At 39.4% G+C, this 21,583-nt stretch overlaps 1 protein-coding gene across 3 annotated transcripts in view; it reads right to left on the minus strand.

The window, feature by feature from the left end:
• The window catches only part of Osbpl9 (oxysterol binding protein like 9), a 145,377-nt gene that overhangs the window by 34,658 nt on the left and 89,136 nt on the right, over positions 1-21,583 (minus strand). Inside the window, exons 5-9 of one of the 3 annotated variants that reach the window (XM_059254690.1) lie at positions 15,817-15,912; positions 14,377-14,424; positions 13,013-13,042; positions 11,867-11,917; positions 5,056-5,094 (exon numbers count right to left, since the gene is read on the minus strand). In XM_059254690.1, coding sequence (XP_059110673.1) covers positions 5,056-5,094; positions 11,867-11,917; positions 13,013-13,042; positions 14,377-14,424; positions 15,817-15,912 — 264 coding nt within the window. Of the gene's footprint in view, positions 1-5,055; positions 5,095-11,866; positions 11,918-13,012; positions 13,043-14,376; positions 14,425-15,816; positions 15,913-21,163; positions 21,233-21,583 lie in introns of all 3 variants that reach the window. The other 2 variants (XM_059254691.1, XM_059254692.1) reach the window with 2 other exon arrangements.

Consider the following 21,583-nt stretch of genomic DNA (forward strand, 5'->3'; position numbering starts at 1 on the left):
ACAGTATTGCTTCTTGTACCACAGTCACTAGATAATGGTCTGTACCACTTGGCCCACATCTCCTGCCCCAGCACTGTACACCACACAGCAGAGTCGCCTGACTATACATTCCACAATGGAGTGCCTTGTACTGAGTATGGGGAAGAAGCCTTCCTTGAGAACTTTTTGGGGGTTGGATGCTCAAAAGATGTAGTGAAAATGTCAGGGTAAGAACAAAAAAAAAAATCTAGATTTCTCCGATTCCAAATCAAGAAGTTATTCTGACAGCATGATGCACTTTAACCCCAAACTCCATAGTTTACTTACTTTGTGTTTTGTTCTGTTTGGTTTTTTTGAGACAGGGTTTCTCTGTGTAGCCCTGACTGTCCTGGAACACACTCTGTAGACCAGGCTGGTCTTGAACTCAGAGATCCGCCTGCCTCTGCCTCCCGAGTGCTGGGATTAAAGGCATGCATCACCACTGCCCAGCCTCACTTTGTTTTTTAAAGAAGGAGGTAGTCTAGGTGAATTTAATTTGCTCAATTAATTAAAAGAACTAATTTTGAGACAGAGTGTTGTTTTGTGGTCCAGGCTGGCCTGGATCTCAGCATGTAGACCAGGCTGGCCTCAAACTTGTATCTTCCTGCCTCAGCCTCCTTCATACTGTGAGCACAGAAGTTTGCTACTATGCCTGGTTTGTTTAAACAAGATCTTTGCTACTGAATGATCCCCAAATGTATCCATACAACTTTAAAAACCACTTAGCAACAAAACTGAGAAAATGGTAGACGGATTTTTTTTTTTTTAAAGTATTGCCATTTAATGTTTAAATTGTTTTTCAGGCTATCAAAACCCTTCTCTATTTTAAAAAGCATTCAATCTGATTTTCTTAAACTAAATAATTTGAACCTAAGAATTCTGATTCTAGTTAACACAGATATTAACTGAAAAACCAAAGAACACTTACAGATGATACCATGGAAATAATCTTAAATAATCAAATATCTAGGAAAGGGAAATAGGGAATATACTTGGAATTTTAATTCCTTGAACTACTTAAGCCTCTCATCCTCTTTGGGCCTCAGTTTCCCATAGTGAGTATAATGGAACAAGAGCCTTGATTATATAGCCTCTAATGCAGCAGGTCTCAACATGAGGGTCACAACCTCTTTGACAAACCTCTATCTCTAAAAATACTTAATTATGATTCCTAACAATAGCAAAATTACAGTTGCAAAGTAGTAACAAAAATAATGCTATGGTTGGGGGTCACCGCAACATGAGAAATTGTATTAAAGGATCGATCGCAGCATTAGGAAGGTTGAGAACCGCTGCTCCACTGGCTTTCTGGTTCTTACTCTGACAAGCCAAGTTCTGAGGATAAACTACTTGTCACTAGTGCTCTTCTCTAAGGACACCAAGAGTGTCACCCAGGCATGGGGCTGCAGCTGAGTGTTGGCACACTTGCCTAACATGTCTAAGGCCTTGGGCTTGGTCCCCAGGACTGTAAAACCAAAGCTAAGCAAAGACGAAGTCCCCTCACTAATATTTTGATCTGCATGAATGAAAACATACTATTCTTTCCATTGAAGAGTCTAAGAAATAACTAACTTTACAATCAGGGACTGGAACTCAACTTTTTGGATAAAATATTTCTTCCAGGTGAAATATTCTAATATTAGGCTTGTCAAACAAACAAAACAAATTTTACAAAAACTTTTAAACTTCTTTGCATTAAAAAACAAATATGGGAATTTAATCTAACCCACTGGCATTTGCTTATAATCCTAACTACTTGGAAAATGGAGGCAGGAAGATCCCAAGTTCAAGACCTACAACAGCCTACAGAATGAATTCAAGCACAATTTAGGCAACTTAAGTGAGATCCGTCCTAAATTAAAAAAAAAAAAGTAGAAATGATGGCTGGGGACACAGCTCAATGGTAACTAGCTTGCCTAGCACGTGTAAGGCCCTAGGTTTAATCCCCAGTATCAAAAAAGTAACAATAAATCGGACTTTTAAAAACTAGAAGTCCTGGTGTTTTGGACTGAGCTCCTTACTCTAGGCCTCAAAAGACCAGAGCAAGCCCAAACCGAGGCATCTGCGCTACAGAACAGTCAAAGTGAAACTTCAAGGAAACAGGTAGATGACAAAACTTGCTTCTGATCATAAAAATTAAAATTCTCCTGAGTCCACTTTGATCTATAAGTGATCTATATAAGTGATCTATAAGAAAATTAGCTGTCCAAATGGTGGTGGAACACGCCTTTAATCCCAGCACTCGGGAGGCAGAGGCAGGAGGATCTCTGTGAGTTCCAGGCCAGCCTGGTCTACACAGTGAGTTCCAGGACAGAAAGGACAGAAAGGAAAGGGAAGAAGGGAAGAAGGAAGGGAGAGGAGGAGAGGGGAGGGGGAGGAGATAGAGAGGAGAAAGAAAGAGAGAGAAAGAGGAAGGAAGGAAGGAAGGAAGGAAGGAAGGAAGGAAGGAAGGAAGGAAGGAAGGAAGGGTGAGCTAGCTAACTGGATGCTCATCAGTGTTGCTTTTATTGCTCAGTTCCCACGTCATCTTATAAAATTCACTATTTCTGATACTGCCTCAGTAGAACTCATCCTTTTAAAATAAATTAGAGGCTCCAAAGTCCATGAATCACAGAAATACTAATCAGACCTATAATAAAGTTTGTTGTAATTTTGTCTTGTTGATAGCATATATGTTAAAAACATACACCCTTTTCTTGTTTTGATGGAAAAAGAATAGCCTATGTTTATCTTCAATCACCTGTCAATTTCTGCTAAAAAAACAAAAACAAGAAACAAAAAAACATTTTACAACTTCCTTTAAAAAGGATGGATGTTTATAGTCAGGCCGTGGTGGTGCATGCTTTAATTCCAGCACTCAAGAGGCAGACAGGCAGGTCTCTGAGTTTGAAGCCAGCCTAGTCTACAGAATGAGTTCCAGGACAGCCAGGGCTAAACAGAGAAACCCTGTCTTGAAAAAACAAAACCCCCAAAAAGGGAAAAAAAAAAAAAAGATGTTTATGCAAGTTACCCTCAACTGTTGGGACATTAATGTATCCATGATAAAGCAATGTGTAAATAAATTATATAAAATATGCATGACTAACATTTATTTATTAACAGTGTGTGTTCACTCGGTACCTTACAAGAACATGCAGAAGTAAAGCCTTCAGCTTTGTCACAGATGACAATCCTAAGACCCACAAAGGATGGGTAACTTGCCGAGGGTCCCAGATGGTGAGTGGCAGGCCTACTGCACAAGCCCGAGCACTCTAGCTCTCAGCCTGTATCATGGGTTCCCATCTTCAAAATAAAACTCTTATGCAAAAGAACTAGTTTCAGAGCAAATTATTCAAAATTGCTTTCTACAAGTTTAAATTTTCTACATATGAACCTTCCCAATGTTCTTAAATTGCAAAGGATCAAGCACATGTGGTGTGCTTTCTAAAACCCTGCCTATTTTTATACACAATGAATTGGTCTTAGAGGGGGAATGAGATTAAAAATAACCAAAACTTGCATTTGCAAAGGAGTCTTCCTTGGGGACCATGAATATATCCCTGCCCCACAAGACTACCTCAGGAAGGGGCAGATTCACTGCACTTGTGTTTATTCCATGCAGTTGTATCGTATCACCAGGGTTTACACTTTGGGTAGAGAAATAAAAATCCCAACATATTTCATTTGTATTTCAAAAATGATTCCTTTATCTGTTGTCTTAAAAAAAAAAAAGATGAAAAAAAACTTGTAGTTAATGAACCTTCCCATTTCAAAGCAAATGCAAAGCCAACAAGCTCCCTCCTCCCAGGAGCCATGAGGGGCTTGTCAAAGGTCTAATGTGTCATCTCCAAGTCTTAGACAAGCCAGCACTTAGCTTCAGGGTAACGAAGCTGCTTACTGTTTCAAGAACAGTCCCTGCTTATCTCTTGAGATAAGGTCTCACGTAGCCTAGGCTGGCCTCAAACTCGCTATGTAGCTGAGGATGGCCTTTAACTCCTAACCCTTCTGCCTCCACTTCCTGAGTGCTAGGATTATAGGTGTCACCACTACATCTAGTTGATGCGGTGTGTGTGTTGGGGGGTGGGGGTAGGGGTGGCAGATTTGATTAAACTCAGGGCTTCCCATGCTAAGCAAGAACTCTCGACTAAGCTACATCTACAGCTCTGCTTTAAGAATAGTCAACAGAAGTCACTAACACTACAAAACTACTGATCTTATTTTTGTATGTGCAGTGAGTGTGTCTGTGTTACACACATGTGCATCTGTGCATAAAAGCCAGAGGTCTATCACTCTCTACCATATTTTTTGAGACAGGACCTGTAGGTCTCTCCCCTACCCTCAGTGCTACAGCTGTGGCTGTGTGCCTGTTTTTATGTGGGTACAGTGGATCCAAACTCTGTTCCTCATGGTTTCATGGCAGGCACTTTACCAAGTGAGATATCTCCCCAGTCTTCAAACTACAAACTGTTAAAATCTTTGATTATCAGCTAAGAAATCTAGCCACAAATTTCTTATTTATAAATGAAATGTTAAGAGCAATAGAAGGGTAAAAGCTAAGGAGGAATAAGAAAATAACTATGTCAAAGAATACATGTTATTTGTTCTACCAAGAATATATTATGCAACACAGTACTAATGACAAATAAATACAAAATCCAAAAATCAAACAAGAGGAACATATAGATAGAAATGTATTTTCAATATTGCACACCCCTCCCTCTGCTTCAATCTGAGAAAAAAAAGTTTGACAAGAAATGCAGCTTGGTAAATGATGCCTCGTAAAAGCTAATTAACCCTTCAAGTTGACACATGCAAAGTGATTCATTCACAGAACCAATACTTAGAACAATTTTAAGACTGCCACTTCCCCTCCAAATGATTGTTGAAAGATGGCCAACTTTAGGAGCTCAAGGAAAATTGCAAGAGTTAAAAACAAAAAGCAGTGAGTAGGTGAAGAGAGGAATTTGTGCTGAAAGTGAACAGAAAATTCAGGCTTCTCCTGACATGACTGGTTATAATGCTGCAAGAGTAAAGGAACAAAGACCACATTAGACTTACTATAATTCCATCTGCGTGCTGCTCCGCATTACTCTGGTCCTTAAGGAAAAATGTTAAAGATATTAACTTCATTCTCACATTTAAGTAATGCCTTGTGTACTTTACCTAATAAGAAAGTTTCTTTTACTAGGTAAGTAATGAAGTTAGAACATTACTTCTCTGCTTCCACTGAGATTCTCACTCCATGTGGTACTCCTGCCATCACGGGCAACACAGCCAAGAAGAGTAATTCCTGACGGTTCTCTCTACAGAGGCCCTGACTGGAGCTCAGTGAGGCACCTACCAAACTTTACTTACATTCATAGCAACAATTAAAATCAGATATGCTAATATAAGGATAGAGACCCTCAAACTTTCTAAGTTTCAACTTATAGTAGTTATGCCAACTCCTCCCAATTCCTAAACTTCTACTGCACTTTACAGGCATGATCCTTGTCTGAACTATGATCTGAAAAACCCAGGATGGTCATTATTTCACATATCTGGTTATGACTTCAGAATTACACCAATACTTTTGTAGAGATATGTTCTAATTTTTGTCTCAGTAAACTTAATAGCTGTATCCATGGAATGATGATGTAACAGCTAATACTGCCTGGTAAGTATTTTATGAACATTCACAGGATTTTTTTGTTTTGTTTTGTTTGGGCCTGCCTGTTTGGTTTTTGAGACAGGGTTTCGTATCCCAGACTGGACTCAAAGGATGACCCTGAACTCTTGATCTTCCGTCTCCAATTACAGGCTTACACCACCACACCTGGTTTACATGGGGCTAGAGAAGGAACCCAGGATTCTGTGTATGCTAGCTAGACACTTTACTAACTGAACTATATCCCCAAGCCCACAGGGTATTACTACTGTCACCACTGGATGTTGTAATAGCGGTGAGCTCTGAATACAGGCAGCCCACTGAAGAATTCACACTCTTGGCTCAATACCACTTGTCTTGCCTCTCCAAGGTTATGCCTCAGACAGAGTGTGAAGAAAGTGGTGGAAAGTTGGTGACACAAAATCCTTTCTCATAAATGCATGAAAAAGGACTTAGAACTTTGTCTTGTGGACTCTGGACTCTTCTCTTCTGTACTCCTCCTTCCCACTTGCCTTCTAAACGGCTCTGTGCCCAACATGGGTGCGAACATGAAGAATTGGTAGTCTTCTGAGATGGTCTCATCCATAGGGATGGAAGAGCATCTCCTGGTGGGTACCATCTAGAAAGCCATCAAAGATCTCTGGGAGAAAGCACATACTCAGAAAAATCTGAGGAAGCAAAAAAACCTTTAGCCTGAATTGGCCATCTCCTGCGACTAGATAGGTGCGTAGCCCAACTGTCATCAGAGAGGTGTGTCATCCAGCAGCTGATGGAAACAGATGCAGACCCACAGCCAAACATTAGGCAGAGTTTGGGGAATCCTGAGAAGAGGAGAAAGGATTCTTGTAGGAGCTAGAGGAGTCAAGGACACCACAAGAAAACTCACAGCACCAACTAACCTGGGCTCATAAGGGCTCACTGAGACTGAACCAACCAGGCGCCGCCTGCATGGGACTGATCTAGGCACTCTGCATATATGTTACAGGTGTGTGGCTTGGTCTTCTTGGGAGACTCCTAATAGTGGGAACAGGGGCTATCTCCAACTCTTTTACAGGCTTCTGGGACCCTATTTCTCATACTGGGTAGCCTTGACCAGCCTTAATATATGAGGAGGTACTCAGTCTAACTGCAACTTGATGTATCATGTTTTATTGATACTCATGGGAGATCTGCCCTTTCCCTAAACAGAAACCGAGGAGAAGTGGATGGAGGGTTGGGGGAGGAACTGGGAGGAGAGGAGGGAGTGGAAACTTAGGTCAGGATGTAAAATAAATAAATATTTATTTTTAAAGAAAAGATTATGCCGTATGATTATTGTACTTTTAGAATACTGCAACCTCAGAAAACTACATTTCTTGGGTTTCTTCATGTTCACTCATGTAAAATTGTACCTATTTCAGAGTTTTTACGAAGATAAAATGAAAAAATACAGGAAAATATTTAAGGGAGAGAAGTCAGATATAAAACCAAGTTTTTAAAATTAAAGGGAACTCATGGAATCCTTGCCTCACTCAGGTATGTACTATAAATGCAGTGTCCTGGACAGATCTGTCAAGTTGACACAAACCTACATGTAGCTGGGAAGAGGAGCCTCAATTGAGAAAGTGTCTCCATCAGACTGCCCGTGGGCAAGACTGTCAGGCACTGTCTTGATTAATAATTGATGAGGAAGGGTATCACACTGTGGGTAGTGCCACCGAGGCAGACGATCCTGGTGGGATAAGAAAGCAGCTGAGCAAGCAATGGAGAGCAAGCCAGGAAGCAGCATTCCTCTATAGGTTTGCTTCAGTTCTGCCTCCAAGTTCCCTTCCTAACTTTTCAGCAATGGAGTGTGACCTGAGAGACATAAGAAGTAGTAACCCTTTCCTCCCCAAGGTGCCTTTGGTTACGGTGTTTCTCATAGTAGTAGGAACTGTAACTAGGACATGCAGTACCGAAGGAAGACATCAGAGAAACTCAGAATGGAATAAGGTAACAGCTATAGCCTTTGCTTTTTCCACTGTCTTGGGAGACATTCCAAAACAATGATGCAAAGAGAAACCGGGTACACAAGCAGTGTGACAGAACAGTTCCACAGTAGCAAGCACAGCCGCAATCATCTCTAGTGTTATGCAGGTGATACACATCAATGCTGTGTCCTAGCCATCCTAGCTGTGGTCTGGGGACTCTTGGCCCAGCACACATATTCTTTACAAATCTCAGAGAGTAAATGCACTTAATATCTACACAACTCAAATTGATATTTTCCCCTTTATGTCAACAACTGAGTTAGCTACACACTTGAAATTCTAAAGTCTCAGTAATTCTGATATAGAAAAATTAAAAATAGGAATCATTTAAAAGTATAGAGAAAGACAATTCAAATTTGCTGCTCAGATTATAAACTCATGACATTTAGTTTTCCTCTTCTAATTTCTAAACAGTAAACTAATTTTCCCCCAAAACTTTAAGAATATGAAATATGGACTATCAAATGTGCCAAAAATGGTCTGTTGTTAGGCAAGTATCATATCCTCTCCACTGCTGAGCCTATGTAGGCCTTCGTGACTATCCCCACTAAGAGCAAAAGTTACACGTGACTGTGAACACTCCAACCTGCCTTGCTTTCTTAGAGCCTACCACACTGTGAGGAGGCCCGGGCAGCTACCCAGACAGCAATGCAGACATTACCTGAACCCTACCCCTACCCCCAACAACTTGACAACTATGCCAGTGAGCCATCTTCAAAGTGGGTCCTCCAGGGCTGGAGAGATGGCTTAGCTTACGAGCACTTGTTGCTCTTCCAGAGGACCCAGGTTCAGTTTCAAGCACCCACTAGAACTCTAGTTTCAGGGTATCTGAATCTCTTTTCTGATCTCAGTGGGTTCTCGCATGCATATGTGTGTGTGTGTGTGTGTGTGTGTGTGTGTGTGTGTGTGTATAGAGAGAGAGAGAGAGAAATTTTTCTTTAAATAAAGAAAAGCAGGTCCTCCAGCCCCCAGTGAAGCCAACACAGGGATGGATGAATGAGTAAGGGACAAGTCATGGGACCTGTCCACATTACACATTTATAGGAAAAATAATTTACTAGAGCTATTTTAAGACTCAGTTTTAGGGTGGTTTGTTAAGATTACTGATATCATTGGCACACTGTCATTTATAAAACCTAGGGTTGGGGACATAGCTCAGCTTACAGGAAACCCCAGTTTGGTCCTCAGCACTGCACAAACTGGGAATGTCTGCACACTCTTGTAGCACCAACAATGGCAAAGCAAAGCACAGGTCACCAAATTCATCCTCAGCTCACTTACTTTGACCCCATCTCAAAACAAAAACAAAAACAAAAACAAAAAATTCTAGCACAACAAAAACCTAGCACTTCTAATTTCTGTATGAAACAAACTACTAAACTACATTTGACAATTTTCACTCAAAATGTTTGTTTTCATATATGCTATCTTATGGGATATTCCGAATCGAGCTTATTTGCCTTCTGAGGTACATGAAATCTACACAAGCCAGCGGCCTCGTCAATGCTTCCTGACCCATCATAAGCTATAGATAGCTCATGAGGATTAGCTAAAGCAAAGCATCCAGTATGCCTGCACCAGAGACTCTACTGAATTCAAATGACTTGGGCAATGGGCCCACTGTCATCCCACATACATCACAGCATTTGTGCATATGGTGACAAGCACAAGGGCTGTAACTTGGTTAAACACATAAGCACAATGGAGATCAGGAAACATGTCACTGAAATAAGCATGAGCACTTTTGACTAGAATTAGGAACTCCAGTATTTTTAAACCATTCATACTTTTAAAAAGATTAAAGCAAAATACATTCTGAACTGCCCTAATGAAGCAATGTCTTAATTGTATACCTACATAAATTCTAACATATAAATCCACGTCTTATGACATTCAGCAAATGGAGCTGTGATGATAGAAAATGCACATTAAAAAAAACCAACAACAAATAATGAATTTGAACCCTTTACTCAGAGTGTAACAAAAATCAAACTGCAACACTGACATAAATGTAAGAGACAAAATAAAAACAAACAAGCAAAACCTTTATGATCACAGACAGCGGAGAATCTTTTCTTCTGAACACACAACCACAGAAAGGCTTTGAGAGGACAAACAGAAAGGGCAAGTGCTAGGCTGAGAAGGGATCCCTCATCAGAAATTGAAAAGGGTAGAGCCTTACTCTCTAACACACAAAACTGTAAGAAAATAAATTTTGGTTAAGCCATCCAGTTCCTACGATATTTAGTCATGAAAGCCTATGATGAAAAAGGCAAGTGGCAAGTGAGTCCTTGAGGAGACAAAATGCTCTCCCACAGAGAAAATAAATGTCAGTAAGCACAATACATCATGTAGCTATGGCCAATGATGCAAAGTTATGAAGAAAAAAGAAGCTAGTGTGATACAGAGATTATTTCAGATAGTCAAGACATTTTGTGTGGCAGAAATCTGAACGATGTGAAGTAAGAGACCACCCTGGTGGACATCTGTGAAAGGAGTCACCCAACAGAAGCAAAGGTCCCTAAACCAAGAACACTTGCCTCCTCTGAAGAGAAAAACAAAGGCAAAACAGGTCCCTGTTATCAACAGTGCGATCACACAGAGGCAGGAGATGAACCCAGGCAGTGATGGCTCAATGCTATAGTGCCAAGCAGTCCTCTCCAAGTGTGAGAGAAAAGCAAGTGACATGATGCACAATGAAATTAACTTACAGAGTCATACTGGGTGCCAAGACATTTCAAAGTTCAAAAAAAAAAAATTTAAAAAAGACCTTCACAATGTAAAACTTCCTTCTGGAATTGATTAAAGAGCCAATGTGTAAGAGACTCCTGAATACTACTACTCATTCTAAAATACACTGCAAAGTAGATCTGTCAACCTAGACTAAAACATTTCTTTTCTGGTAGAAAAGAAATTTAATAATTTTAACTTCAATACAGTTCAAAGACAGAAAACATCAAAAATTCTTGATGAGGATCAGCAAGATGGTTCAGCAGGTAAAGGTGCTTGACCCCAAGGCTGAAGACCCGAATCCCACATGACAGAAGACTGACTGCAAGAGAGGATCAACTCCCACATGTTGGCCTCTGACTACTACACGCAATGAATAAATCATGTAATAAACTGTTCTTAACGAGTAGCCAAGAAAAGGCTGCACTCAAAGTGCAGCTAGCTAAAGTTCTGATGTCTTCAGAGACTACCCAAGCTGGCCCACAAGTCTAAACTGTATTTTCTCCATCACCACTAGATAGTTTTCGGTGGTGTGTAATTCTTCCCTCCATCCCCCTTCCCCAGTATCTGCAGATGCTCTCCATGTAGCCATGTAAATTCAGATCTGAGAAAAACGACACAAAAACCTTAGCCTGAATTTCATGTCTCCAACCCTGTCTTATGCTACTGTGTCACTAACAACGTGAGGTAAAAAAGAGATTCTATAACTGGGCAAACAAAAACACGCAAATGAGTAAAACAGACCACTGATTATTTTGAAACCTTCTTCTACCCACTAGCTACAGACAGACGCACAGGTGTCAAGGACAATGGTGAGGAGGAGAAGGCGGCTTTTGACTAAGTGCTTATTCTCAAATGTACTTCTCTTTCTGAAAATTCCAGGCCTATAGATTTTAGTATACCAAAAAGTTTTCATAAAAGTAGATATGCATTAGTATTTAGCCCACAATAATTCACTACCCATTTTGTTCCATGGATAACAACAATTAATGAGTGGTTCACCAATGTAGTTTAGTATCTTCTCCTCCTCAAAAACAAACATACAAACAAAAAATAAAACCTTTGTCAAACACCAATTTCAAAAATGTATCTATTATACTCTTTACTATGTACAAGAATAATGTTGTGCTAAAGCTTAATACTTGATTTCTAAGAAAAAAAATTATATTAACAAAATTTAATTGTATTGACAAAATATAGCCTCCCGTTCCAAGCTGCAGTCATGGTTAAAGCAAAGAATGAGTTCTTTAAACATGCTCCCTTCCTTCCTAACCACCACCAGAAATTACCAGCAAACAGACAAATATGTGTGTGATAATATCCAAACACAGTAGTTGTTCAATAAAATATACAGTCCCACAATTCAGTTTACTGTTGAAAGGTAATGTTTCAGAACTGAGTTTTGTGTCTACTAAAGAAAAATTCCAATACAATTTTTTAAATTATAAACTTAGGAAGGAAATACAAAGTAAAATGTACTTACTTTAGCAATCTGTAGCAACACAATGCAGTGTTTAATTGACTCTACCATGCTCTATAAAGACAAAACACTGATTTTAGAATCTTGCTGCAAATAAAAGTTATATGATATTAGAGCTTAAAATATTTTAAAAAATCAGTTCAAATATACAAAAGAGTAAAGTCTTCAGATCAAATACTCTCTTCCATGTATCATGAGTTCTAATTTGCTGACAGTATGACAAGTTATTTATTAGCAATTCTATGACTTACTAAGGAATATCACACTATCATTTATACCAAATAATATCTACTATTTTTCTCTCAAAGAGAAAGAAAGTTATATGAGTCTGATTGGCCTTCAATTCTTTAGATCAAAAGCAGCAACCTCAATTTCAATTCTTAAAGCAAGACACAGGACAGATTCTGGTCAGAACACTCAGATCTGAAATATTACTTTGTACATTTTAAAAATACTTGTTATCAAGATACAAATATCATTAGTAGTCTATTAGAATAGATCAAAGAATAGTGCATGAAGGAAACTCAAATTGTACTGCATTTTAACGGGGAGAGTATGTGCAGGTTGAGTATCCCTAATCCTCGAAGTTCCAAGTTTCAATTTCAAGTGTCAGAGGGTCAAATTGCAAGCATCAACTACAAGGTAAGGTATTTAAGAAACATAACCACATCTTGTGTTCAGACTGGAGTCCCCTCCTCTATTTATCTTACATTATGCATGTGCAAATGATCTAGTGCCAAGTATCTCAGATAAGGGATACCAGTTTTTTTCTTTCCTTTTTTTTTTTTTGTTTTTGTTGTTGTTGTTGTTGAGACAGGGTCTCAAAACTGTCCCAGGATGGCTTGAGACTCACTATGTAGCAGAGGTCGGCCTTTACTTCGAATTCTTCTGCCTCCACCCCCCACCTATGCATGGGGGACACTTTTATCCCAAGATGATACCACTGAAGTTACGACCAGAAACAGAATGGTGCATGGGATCAATTTCAACCACAGGGATAATAAATCTGTGGCCCAAGACTCAATTCTTCAACACTCTCATAAAATCCACAGAAACCAAGACACTGCTTGTTCTTATTACCAGCAGCGGGTTAAAAGGGACATTAAAAGCAGCTTCTCAATTGAAGTCAGAGTTTAATACAGAACTTACATTTGTTGTGTCTTTGAGAGTTTCAACTTTCTGTGAAAAATAAGTTTTAAACAGAAATAATGAGAATTACAAAGAGGCATATACTATTGTTTTTAGGATTAAGTATTTAAAGATTTTTTTTAACTTACATTATTCAAGTTAGTGTAATCAAGTTAGAAAGGAAATACTTTTTTGTTATATTTTTTAGTCTAAATCCAGTACTTAAGTTTAAAATTTCAAATATTTTACAGATAAACACTCATAAAATTCATACACTTCAAAACTTGTAAGAAAGTATAAAACATTCTTATATCTTTCCTGAAAAGAGATTTATTATAGACTTCATGACTTAAAAAAAAAAAAACAAAAAAAAACTTCCCTAAAGTGTCTTTTAAATAATCTAGAAATAGATTCCAAAGCTAAGAATTAATGGAAAGTGAGTTAGAACATGAATTAATATTATTATTAACTGTAGCTGACCCAACTGTACAGCCACTGACAGCAGGAAAGCAAAATAGCAATTAAGGGCAAGAAAAGAGAAGGTGTGGCACCCACGAACACCCCTAAATCCCAGGGAAACCAAGGCCTGGAGGGCTGGGGTACAAGCACGGGCTCCCACTGCCACCTGCTATTCTGAGCAGTCCTCTCCATCTGAAGTGACCACAGGGAAACAGTAACTTTCTTTTTGTTTTGTTGTTTTGTGAGACAGGGTCTCACTGTGCAGCTCTGAGTGTCCTGGAACAAACTATGCAGACCAGGCTAGCCTGGAACTCAAGAGATCCTTCTGTTTCTGCCTCATGAGGGCTGGGATTAATGGTGTGAGCCTCCATGCCCTAGAATTTTAATAACTTTCTACCTTCAACACATTTTATATAGAGAAGAACTTACTCACAAACATCTAATACTTGTAAAACAGAATTATATTAAAATCTGATTATTATCCTTTTATTTAATTATCAAGCTGTAACTGAATGCTTACCAGAAACTACCACTTGAGGGCACACTGCAGTAGTATATAGTAAATCAGTAATATTGTTTTTGGTAAGTTTGGGGTTTTTGTTGTTGTTGTTTTGAGATGGGGTCTCATTACGTAGTCCTCACTGGCCTCAAACTCACAAAGCTTCATGTGCTGGGATTAAAGACATGTGCCACCATGCCTCAGCCATTTTGTTTTGTTTTATATAGAATCTTGCTAGATAGTGCAAATTGCCCAAGAACTCCTGATCTTCCTGCCTCAGCTTCCCCAGAGCTGGGACTCTAAGCATGCCTTAGTTCCCCCAGATTCAACAATATTATTATAATAAAATACTGATATACTTCCATTACTTTTCCAAAAAGCTTTTAAATTTTAAAAAATTAAGTAAAATTATGGTTGTAGAAATTACCTTTCTCTGTTCATCGTCTTTACAATTTTGAAGCTTGTCATCAAAAAGCTACAGGGTATGAAAAGGACACTTTTAGTATAAAGATATTTTATTACATTGTGTACACTTACTAAACAGAAAAGTAAACCTCAGTTCCTAAGCATTTCTGCTGTGGCTAACATGCATTTTTAACACAGCATAAATTTTTTCAAGGTTCTATATTAAATCATTCTTCTGTGTAAATGACTGTGAACTGCTAAGATCAAATGCTATGGTAGAATTACAGCCAAAAAAAAAGTGATTTTTGTCTATGTTTGCAATTCATGTGCATGTGTGTCCATGTGAAGGCCAGAGGAGCATGTCCAATGTCCTCTGCCACTCTCCACTTTGCTCTGTGAGACAGGAACTCTCACTGAACCTGTTCTGGGTAGGCTAGCTGGCCAGCAAGCTCCCAGGCTCTGCCTGTCTCCATCCTGCAGTGGCGTGCTTATAAGCACTTGCGGCAATGCTTTTTACAGAGGTGCTGGCTAGGGATCTCAACTAGGGCCTCTTGCTTACCAACCACTTTTACTGAAAGAGCCATCTCTCTATCTCCAAAACTATGATTTTTTTGAACTGTCTTTTTTTAAAATGTGTGTAGCATGCATGTGTGTATGTTTGTGTGTGTGTGTGTGTGTGTGTGTGTGTGTGTGTGTGTGTGTGTGTGTGCACATCCTATGTGGAGGCCAGAGAACACTGGGTGTCTTCTATCATTTTCTAACTTATTTCTGGAGACAGGGTATCTGTCTCAACAAATATGGAGCTCACACACTTGACTTGATGGTGCCCAGAAAGCTTGTGGTATCACCCGTGCTGGGGTTACAGACATGCATTGCGGTGCCCAGTTTTTACATGAGTGCTGGGAAATCAAACACAGACCCCCACACCTGCACATCAAGCACTGAGCCATCTCCCCAGCGTCTCCATAGACTTTTTATTTTTTGTTTTGAAAATAGGGTCTTATTTTGTAGCCTAGGCTGTCTGGGAACTATGTAGTTTAATAGTTAGCCTCAAATAGGTGCTCCTCCTGCTTCAGCTTGAGGGCTAGGATTATAGACACTAGCCACAGAAGACATTCAGTAACTTGAAATACTGATTTAAACTCAAAGATTTTTTTCTGCTTTGTCTTCTAAGTTAATGAGCTTCTTTTTCTTCCTATGACCTATCATTTTAATTCAAAGAGAAATACAGTCACTCCCCCCCCAAAAAAAAAAATGAAAGGAAGGGGGAATCCAAGGTCTTACACAACATCCTTTTCCTCAATAATTAAATATTACAGAACATAAATTTTATCAATATAATTAAGGAAAAGATCTTTTAAGGAGTCAGCTTTAAAAACGGCTGAAACCTCGAAGGATGTAAGTAACTTCTAAGTCCAGCTTAGCAACACTTACTACTTTACATCAGAACAGCGTATCATACCTTTAATTGTTCTATCAAGATCTGCAGGTAAGCGTCAGCCTCTGTAAGTTTCTTATCAAAGTCTTGGACACTAGGAACAAATCCTGAATCCAAACCCTGGAGGAAAACAAAGTGAATGATCTGGCAGTGCCCAAGCAACACGTATTAGTACAGGAAACTCTTTACCCTTCACACACACACACGAGGAATTTCAACTTTCCAAACAGACAGTATATTTACACAAACGAGTTTGTTTAAATTTTCCAAGAAAAGTACTGTATCAACCTCCCTCTCACCAATTACCTGTGCTGCTGCTCAAAAGAGAGGGTTGGTTCCCTGGCCCTCAAAATCCTTTTCCCCAAACCTCCCCCCAGAACTGGCTCGATTTTCCACTAGAGCCATGGTCATTTAGCTAAGAAATATAAAACCTCCTAGACTATTTCCTATTTCTCCCCATTTTTTCCTGTCCCCAAAATCTTTGTGTGTGTGTGTGTGTGTGTGTGTGTGTGTAATTGCATTTATTTACTGTTGGAGGGGATGGCTCAATGTGTGTGGAGGTCAGAAGACAGCTTGTGGGGGTCAGTTTTCTACTTCACCACGCAGGTCCTGGCAATTGAACTCAGGCTTGGCAGCATCTGCCTTAACCTACTGAGCTAACCCACTGGTCTATTAACTTCTGTTTGTTTGTTTGAGACATGACTTCTCTCTGTAGTTCTGGCTGTCCTGGAACTCCCTCTGTAGACCAAGCTGTCCTGAACCCACAGAGATTCACCTGCCTCTGCCTCCCAAGTGCTGGGATTAAAGATTCTTAACCCACTCCATCAGCTCAGAAGTTTTCCACCCTCTCTTTTCCTTATTAAAAAAGTTGTTTTAAAGAAAGCTGAGCATGGTGGCATATATCAACAATCCTAGCACTAGGGAGGCTAAGACAGAATTATAAATTTACAGCTAGCCTGGGCTAAACAGTCTCCCAGCCTTTTCTAAGTGTAACTGCTGATCCTTCTCTCCTCACTAAGGTCCCTATTCACTTTCAGTCTTGGCATGAACACTACACTCTGGATAGGGTGTAAATGTTTATTTATTAGAGGCCCCACTTCTTTCTCAGTCTAAAAGTCCAGCAACAGCATATCCTACTTTTTGTACATCTACATCTCAAGTTCCCAAAAGACCATAAGCTTCCTGTTTTGACTTTGTTCAAAAGAAATTGAGTTCTTAATCATCTCTGACTAAAAGAAATCTTAGTTGTAAAGGTTAAGCACTTGGAGAGAACCACATTCCCAGCCTGCACACCCAGCTGTCCTGTCCCGAGGAACTACCACCATCAACTTCTAAGCCAACCACAAAACTGTACTAAGTGGGTGGCAGATGGTGTAGCTCAACAAACTCAGCTGTTCCTGTCTCCCCTGCCTGTGGCCAAGGCACACTGCTTGTTTTTGTAGTCTCCATTGAGTGAGCTGACGGATGCTGAAGCTTCTTTGACATTATAGCAGCATCCCGCCTGGGCACATGTAACAACACTTCATCACTGTTAAAGCATGACACAACCCAACTTCAAAACATCCAGCTGAGATGCCGAAGCATGGGCTGCAAACCTGGTCCCTAGTTTCTAACCAAGCTCTCCCCGCCTCCTTCCCTCTGCCTCCTGTTACTAAAGCAGCAGCTATTCCATCTACTAAAAACACCATTGTGTTACTACTACTATTTACTGCTGTTCTTCTCCAACTAAAATTGACATTCTGACACAAAATGTTAAAAATTTTAAAAATTACACTGTTATGACCATAGGAAAAGCCAATTTATCTTGTGATTATTTTCTCTTTCAAATTTAAAGCTGATAAATCTTGCCTTACTTGCTTTTTACATGCATGTAAAGAAACTTTTTGAAGGAAACCCCCTTATTTAAATGCCACCACACCCTGCTACACATTTTCATTTTTAAAGATATCCCAGAGAACTTCATATTAAAAATGTTTGCTGAGCAGAGCGGAGTTCACACATCACATTTCACAGAAGGGACAGTTCCTTCTGACACTTAAGACACCACAGGAAAACAGGGATGCGTGGCCTGGTTTTTGTTTTGTTTCAAGAGTATTATGGCATAATTAGCATGATTTAACTATCAAGACCCAGCTAACATCAGTTAATAAATACACTGTTCTTACTCAATAGTTAAAAAGATCAATGGCACACTCAAGAGTGAATAGAAGGCGAGTGGGAGAGAGGAAAGATGATCGTTAAGAAATTTCCTCTTCTAAGTTCATTTAGAACTATCACTGTCAGCAAATTAATTAACAGTGCCTTTTAAACAAATCTGTTAGTGAAACTCTTCTACAGAAGAGAAACACATTATTTAAACTTCAAGTCTGAGCCCCACCTCAATTAATTCTTCTGAGTTAATTGTTGTTTCTTGGATCTATGAGCCTCACTGGGCTCTCTTCTCAGTCCCCTGGATACTTTTCCTTCACCAGCAGAATAAACCCCGGGCTTCATAACCTCACATTATGGAATGTTTATGGGGAGGTTTTAATGATGGTCATCAGCCTAAAATCGCAGAACTGGCCTAACCTCCCTTGCACAGCAATCCAAAAATTGTAGATGTACTTTAAAATGAATTCTACAGAGTTAACTTATCTACAACTAATGAAATAATGTGTACACATTCATCAGTAGCATAGACAGGCAGGTGACAGTAATGACACATTTCTTAAACTGACTAAGAATGCCCTAAAATATCACCAGTTTCAGCACCAGTCATCATTTCTATCCTCCTACTCAGACATCAGATGTGATGTCTGAGTTGTCTTGTCTCTCCTTATCTCATGGAATAACAAAAGACATTTTAAATTTCTGATTATATTTTGTAATATGAAAATAAAAACATAAAACTGTTGCAGTTTTTATTAAAAAAAAAAAAAAAGGTTGAAGAGATAGCTCAGCAGCTCTGAGTGCTTTTTCTTACAGAGGGCTATAGTTCAGCTGCCAGTGCCCACACAATGGCTCACAACTTCATGTAACTCCAGTTCCTGGGGATTCAATGCCCTCTTCTGGCCTCCACAGGCACTCTATGCACATGAACTCACACAGGCACACACATGCATGCACAAAACAACAAAAAAGAACTTTAAAAAATTATATACCTGTTCTTCTTTCCAGCCAATATTCAGACAGTGAGACATGACACTTATTCATACTGGTCCTTTTTTAATGGAACTTTTAAAAAGTACTTTTATTTATTACCCATATACCCCCCCCCTCTCTCTCTCTCTCTCTCTCACACACACACACACACACACACACACACACACACACACACACAGAGTACTGCACATGTGTGGATGTCAGAGGGCAGCCTATAGGAGTTAGTTCTGTTCTTCCTTCGTGTGGATCCTAGGAAATGAAATCGGATCATCAGGCTCTGCATCAGGGGCCTTTCCCAGTGAGCGATCCCGCTGGTGCTGGAGACTTCTTTTTAAATAAGACTAAGAACATAGACCTTTCCCAAGTTGAGGGTAGTCTATCTTCCATTGGAAAGAACTGCAAACAGGGCAGACCTTTAATAACTGTGTGATTTCAAACTTTCCAGAGAGCAGTTTGGGAGTCAAACAGACACATTTCACAGTATTCTGCACTTGCTCTAACACTGAACACATTACTCTTTGACTTCTCTGAAGAAAGACACAAAAGACGGGAACTGTGCCATTCATTCCTCAGCACCCTCCGGGCTGGCTCAGCGCTAGACAAATGCATGTGGCACTAGCTGCACCAAATGCCAACTGCTGCTCCCCATGCTCCCCCTGGATTTCTGTCTCTGTACTTCTGTTCTCTGCTCCCTCTTTCCGTTCTTCTCTTGTCCATGTCCTTCTGCAGTACCTGAAGTGACCATACTGCAGTGCTGGCAATCAGGACCTTGCTGCTCTCTGGCTTATAAGATTGATGGGCCACAGTTCTATTTCTTCTTAGTCTACATAGAAATTCACTTTACATTTTAACTAAAAGTCATTTAGAAGGAAGTCTCAGCATTTAGAAGGAAGATCAAGAGTTCTAGGCAGCCAGACTCTCTCAAAACACTAAAACAAATTTTAACAAGATTAAAAGCAGTCATAGAGAAACTAACACAAAATGGTCTATGATATAACAAGAAAAATGTAATCAGTATTTTCTAATTTCTAATATATAGGACTAGTTTGATGTTCTCAGGGGGCACCTAAAAGCTAACATGTCAGCAAGTTAAATTAAATCAATTCCTATTAATGATTTTAGGTGGGACACTAAATACACAACAGAATGTTTCACTCCCATTAAAAAGAGCATTACAAGGGCTCTTTTTTAAACCCTGAGGTACATGCAAATCATAGCTTGCTCTGGAGACTCTCCTAGTAAGACTTTTGAGGCAACCAGTAAAAGCTTTTAAAATAACTCCTGCTGGTAGTGATGGACCAAGAAACAAAGGTCAGAGTGACCAAAGGTGGCTTAAGGTCTTCTTGACCATAATCAGGAATTAAGAAACTTATGGGTAGCCAAGTGGCGGTGACACATGCCTTTAATCTCAGCACTGGGAGGCAGAGGCAGGTGGATCCCTGAGTTCGAGGTCAGCCTGGTCTACATAGTGAGTCCCAGGACAGCCAGGACTACATAGAGAAAATGTGTCAGAACCCCCTCCCCCCCTCCCCACAAAAAAAGAAAAGAAATTTATGGGTAACTTGAGGAGCTAAGAATAACACTGAACAGGAAGACTGAGAAATTACACAAAAGAATGTGAAAAATGAGGCAGTTTCCTATCAAAGTCTTACTTCTTAATGAAAACTTAAAGGGCTGAGTTTGCTAGAAACAGTATTTTTCTTAAACAAAACAAAATAGTATACAATTTTAAAAAAATGTTCTCCCTAAAAAAGAAAAGGAAGCTATATGTGATTGCACATGCCTAGAATTCCAGCATCTGGTAGGTGGAGGCAGGAGGCTCACAAGTTCAAAGCTAGCCGGAGCTACACTAGCTCCTGCCTCAAAACAAACAATTTGTTTAAAAAGAAAAATATATTTGAAATAAATTATTTATAAAAGTCTTCACAGAAAGTTCAAAATGATACAAAGTCATTAGCTGTAGAACTATAAAACGGAAAAATAGCTTAAAATATTAACAAAGGAAAACTTCAAAGAAAACCCATCTAATGAAAGGAAGTAAGAATATGGACAACAGGCATTTTATTAGCAAAACAAATACCCTAAAAATAACGAATTTTTACTCAAATGCCATTTTAATTAAAATAAGAGCACCTGCAAAGTCTATGCTAACACCTGGGGACGGCATGTTTGAGATGACCTCTCACCCAATCAAAGAAGCAGAGGGCATACTTACGATTCAATCACTTACAATTATTTTTGAAAATTCAAGAACTGGAGAGATACCAGAAGACTGGAAAAAAGCAAGTGTGGTACTGATCTTCCATCAAGGTAAGAAAAGAGAGAGTAGAAAGTTACCATGTTGTGCGTCTGACATCATTAATCAAGCAAAGGACTAAGAGAAACTGTATCTACACAGAGGAAATAAGGACACAAGCAAGTGACAAGTTAAAAACAAAACAGTCTGCCAAAATTACTGGCTTTCCTGTTTCTTAGAAAATTAAGTTAGCATGTTAAGCTCTTGGAGAAATGACACCATTCTGTCTTCCTATCAGATGGGTCGAAAGTTCATTTAATAACAAAAAAGTATACTGAAGAAACAACTTAGTAATTTTCACGTGCCCATGATTCCATGAGGGATACTAATGACATCCTTGGCTACCTGAGCATC

This window comes from Peromyscus eremicus, chromosome 2 (assembly GCF_949786415.1).
Source record: "Peromyscus eremicus chromosome 2, PerEre_H2_v1, whole genome shotgun sequence".
Taxonomy (NCBI): domain Eukaryota; kingdom Metazoa; phylum Chordata; class Mammalia; order Rodentia; family Cricetidae; genus Peromyscus; species Peromyscus eremicus.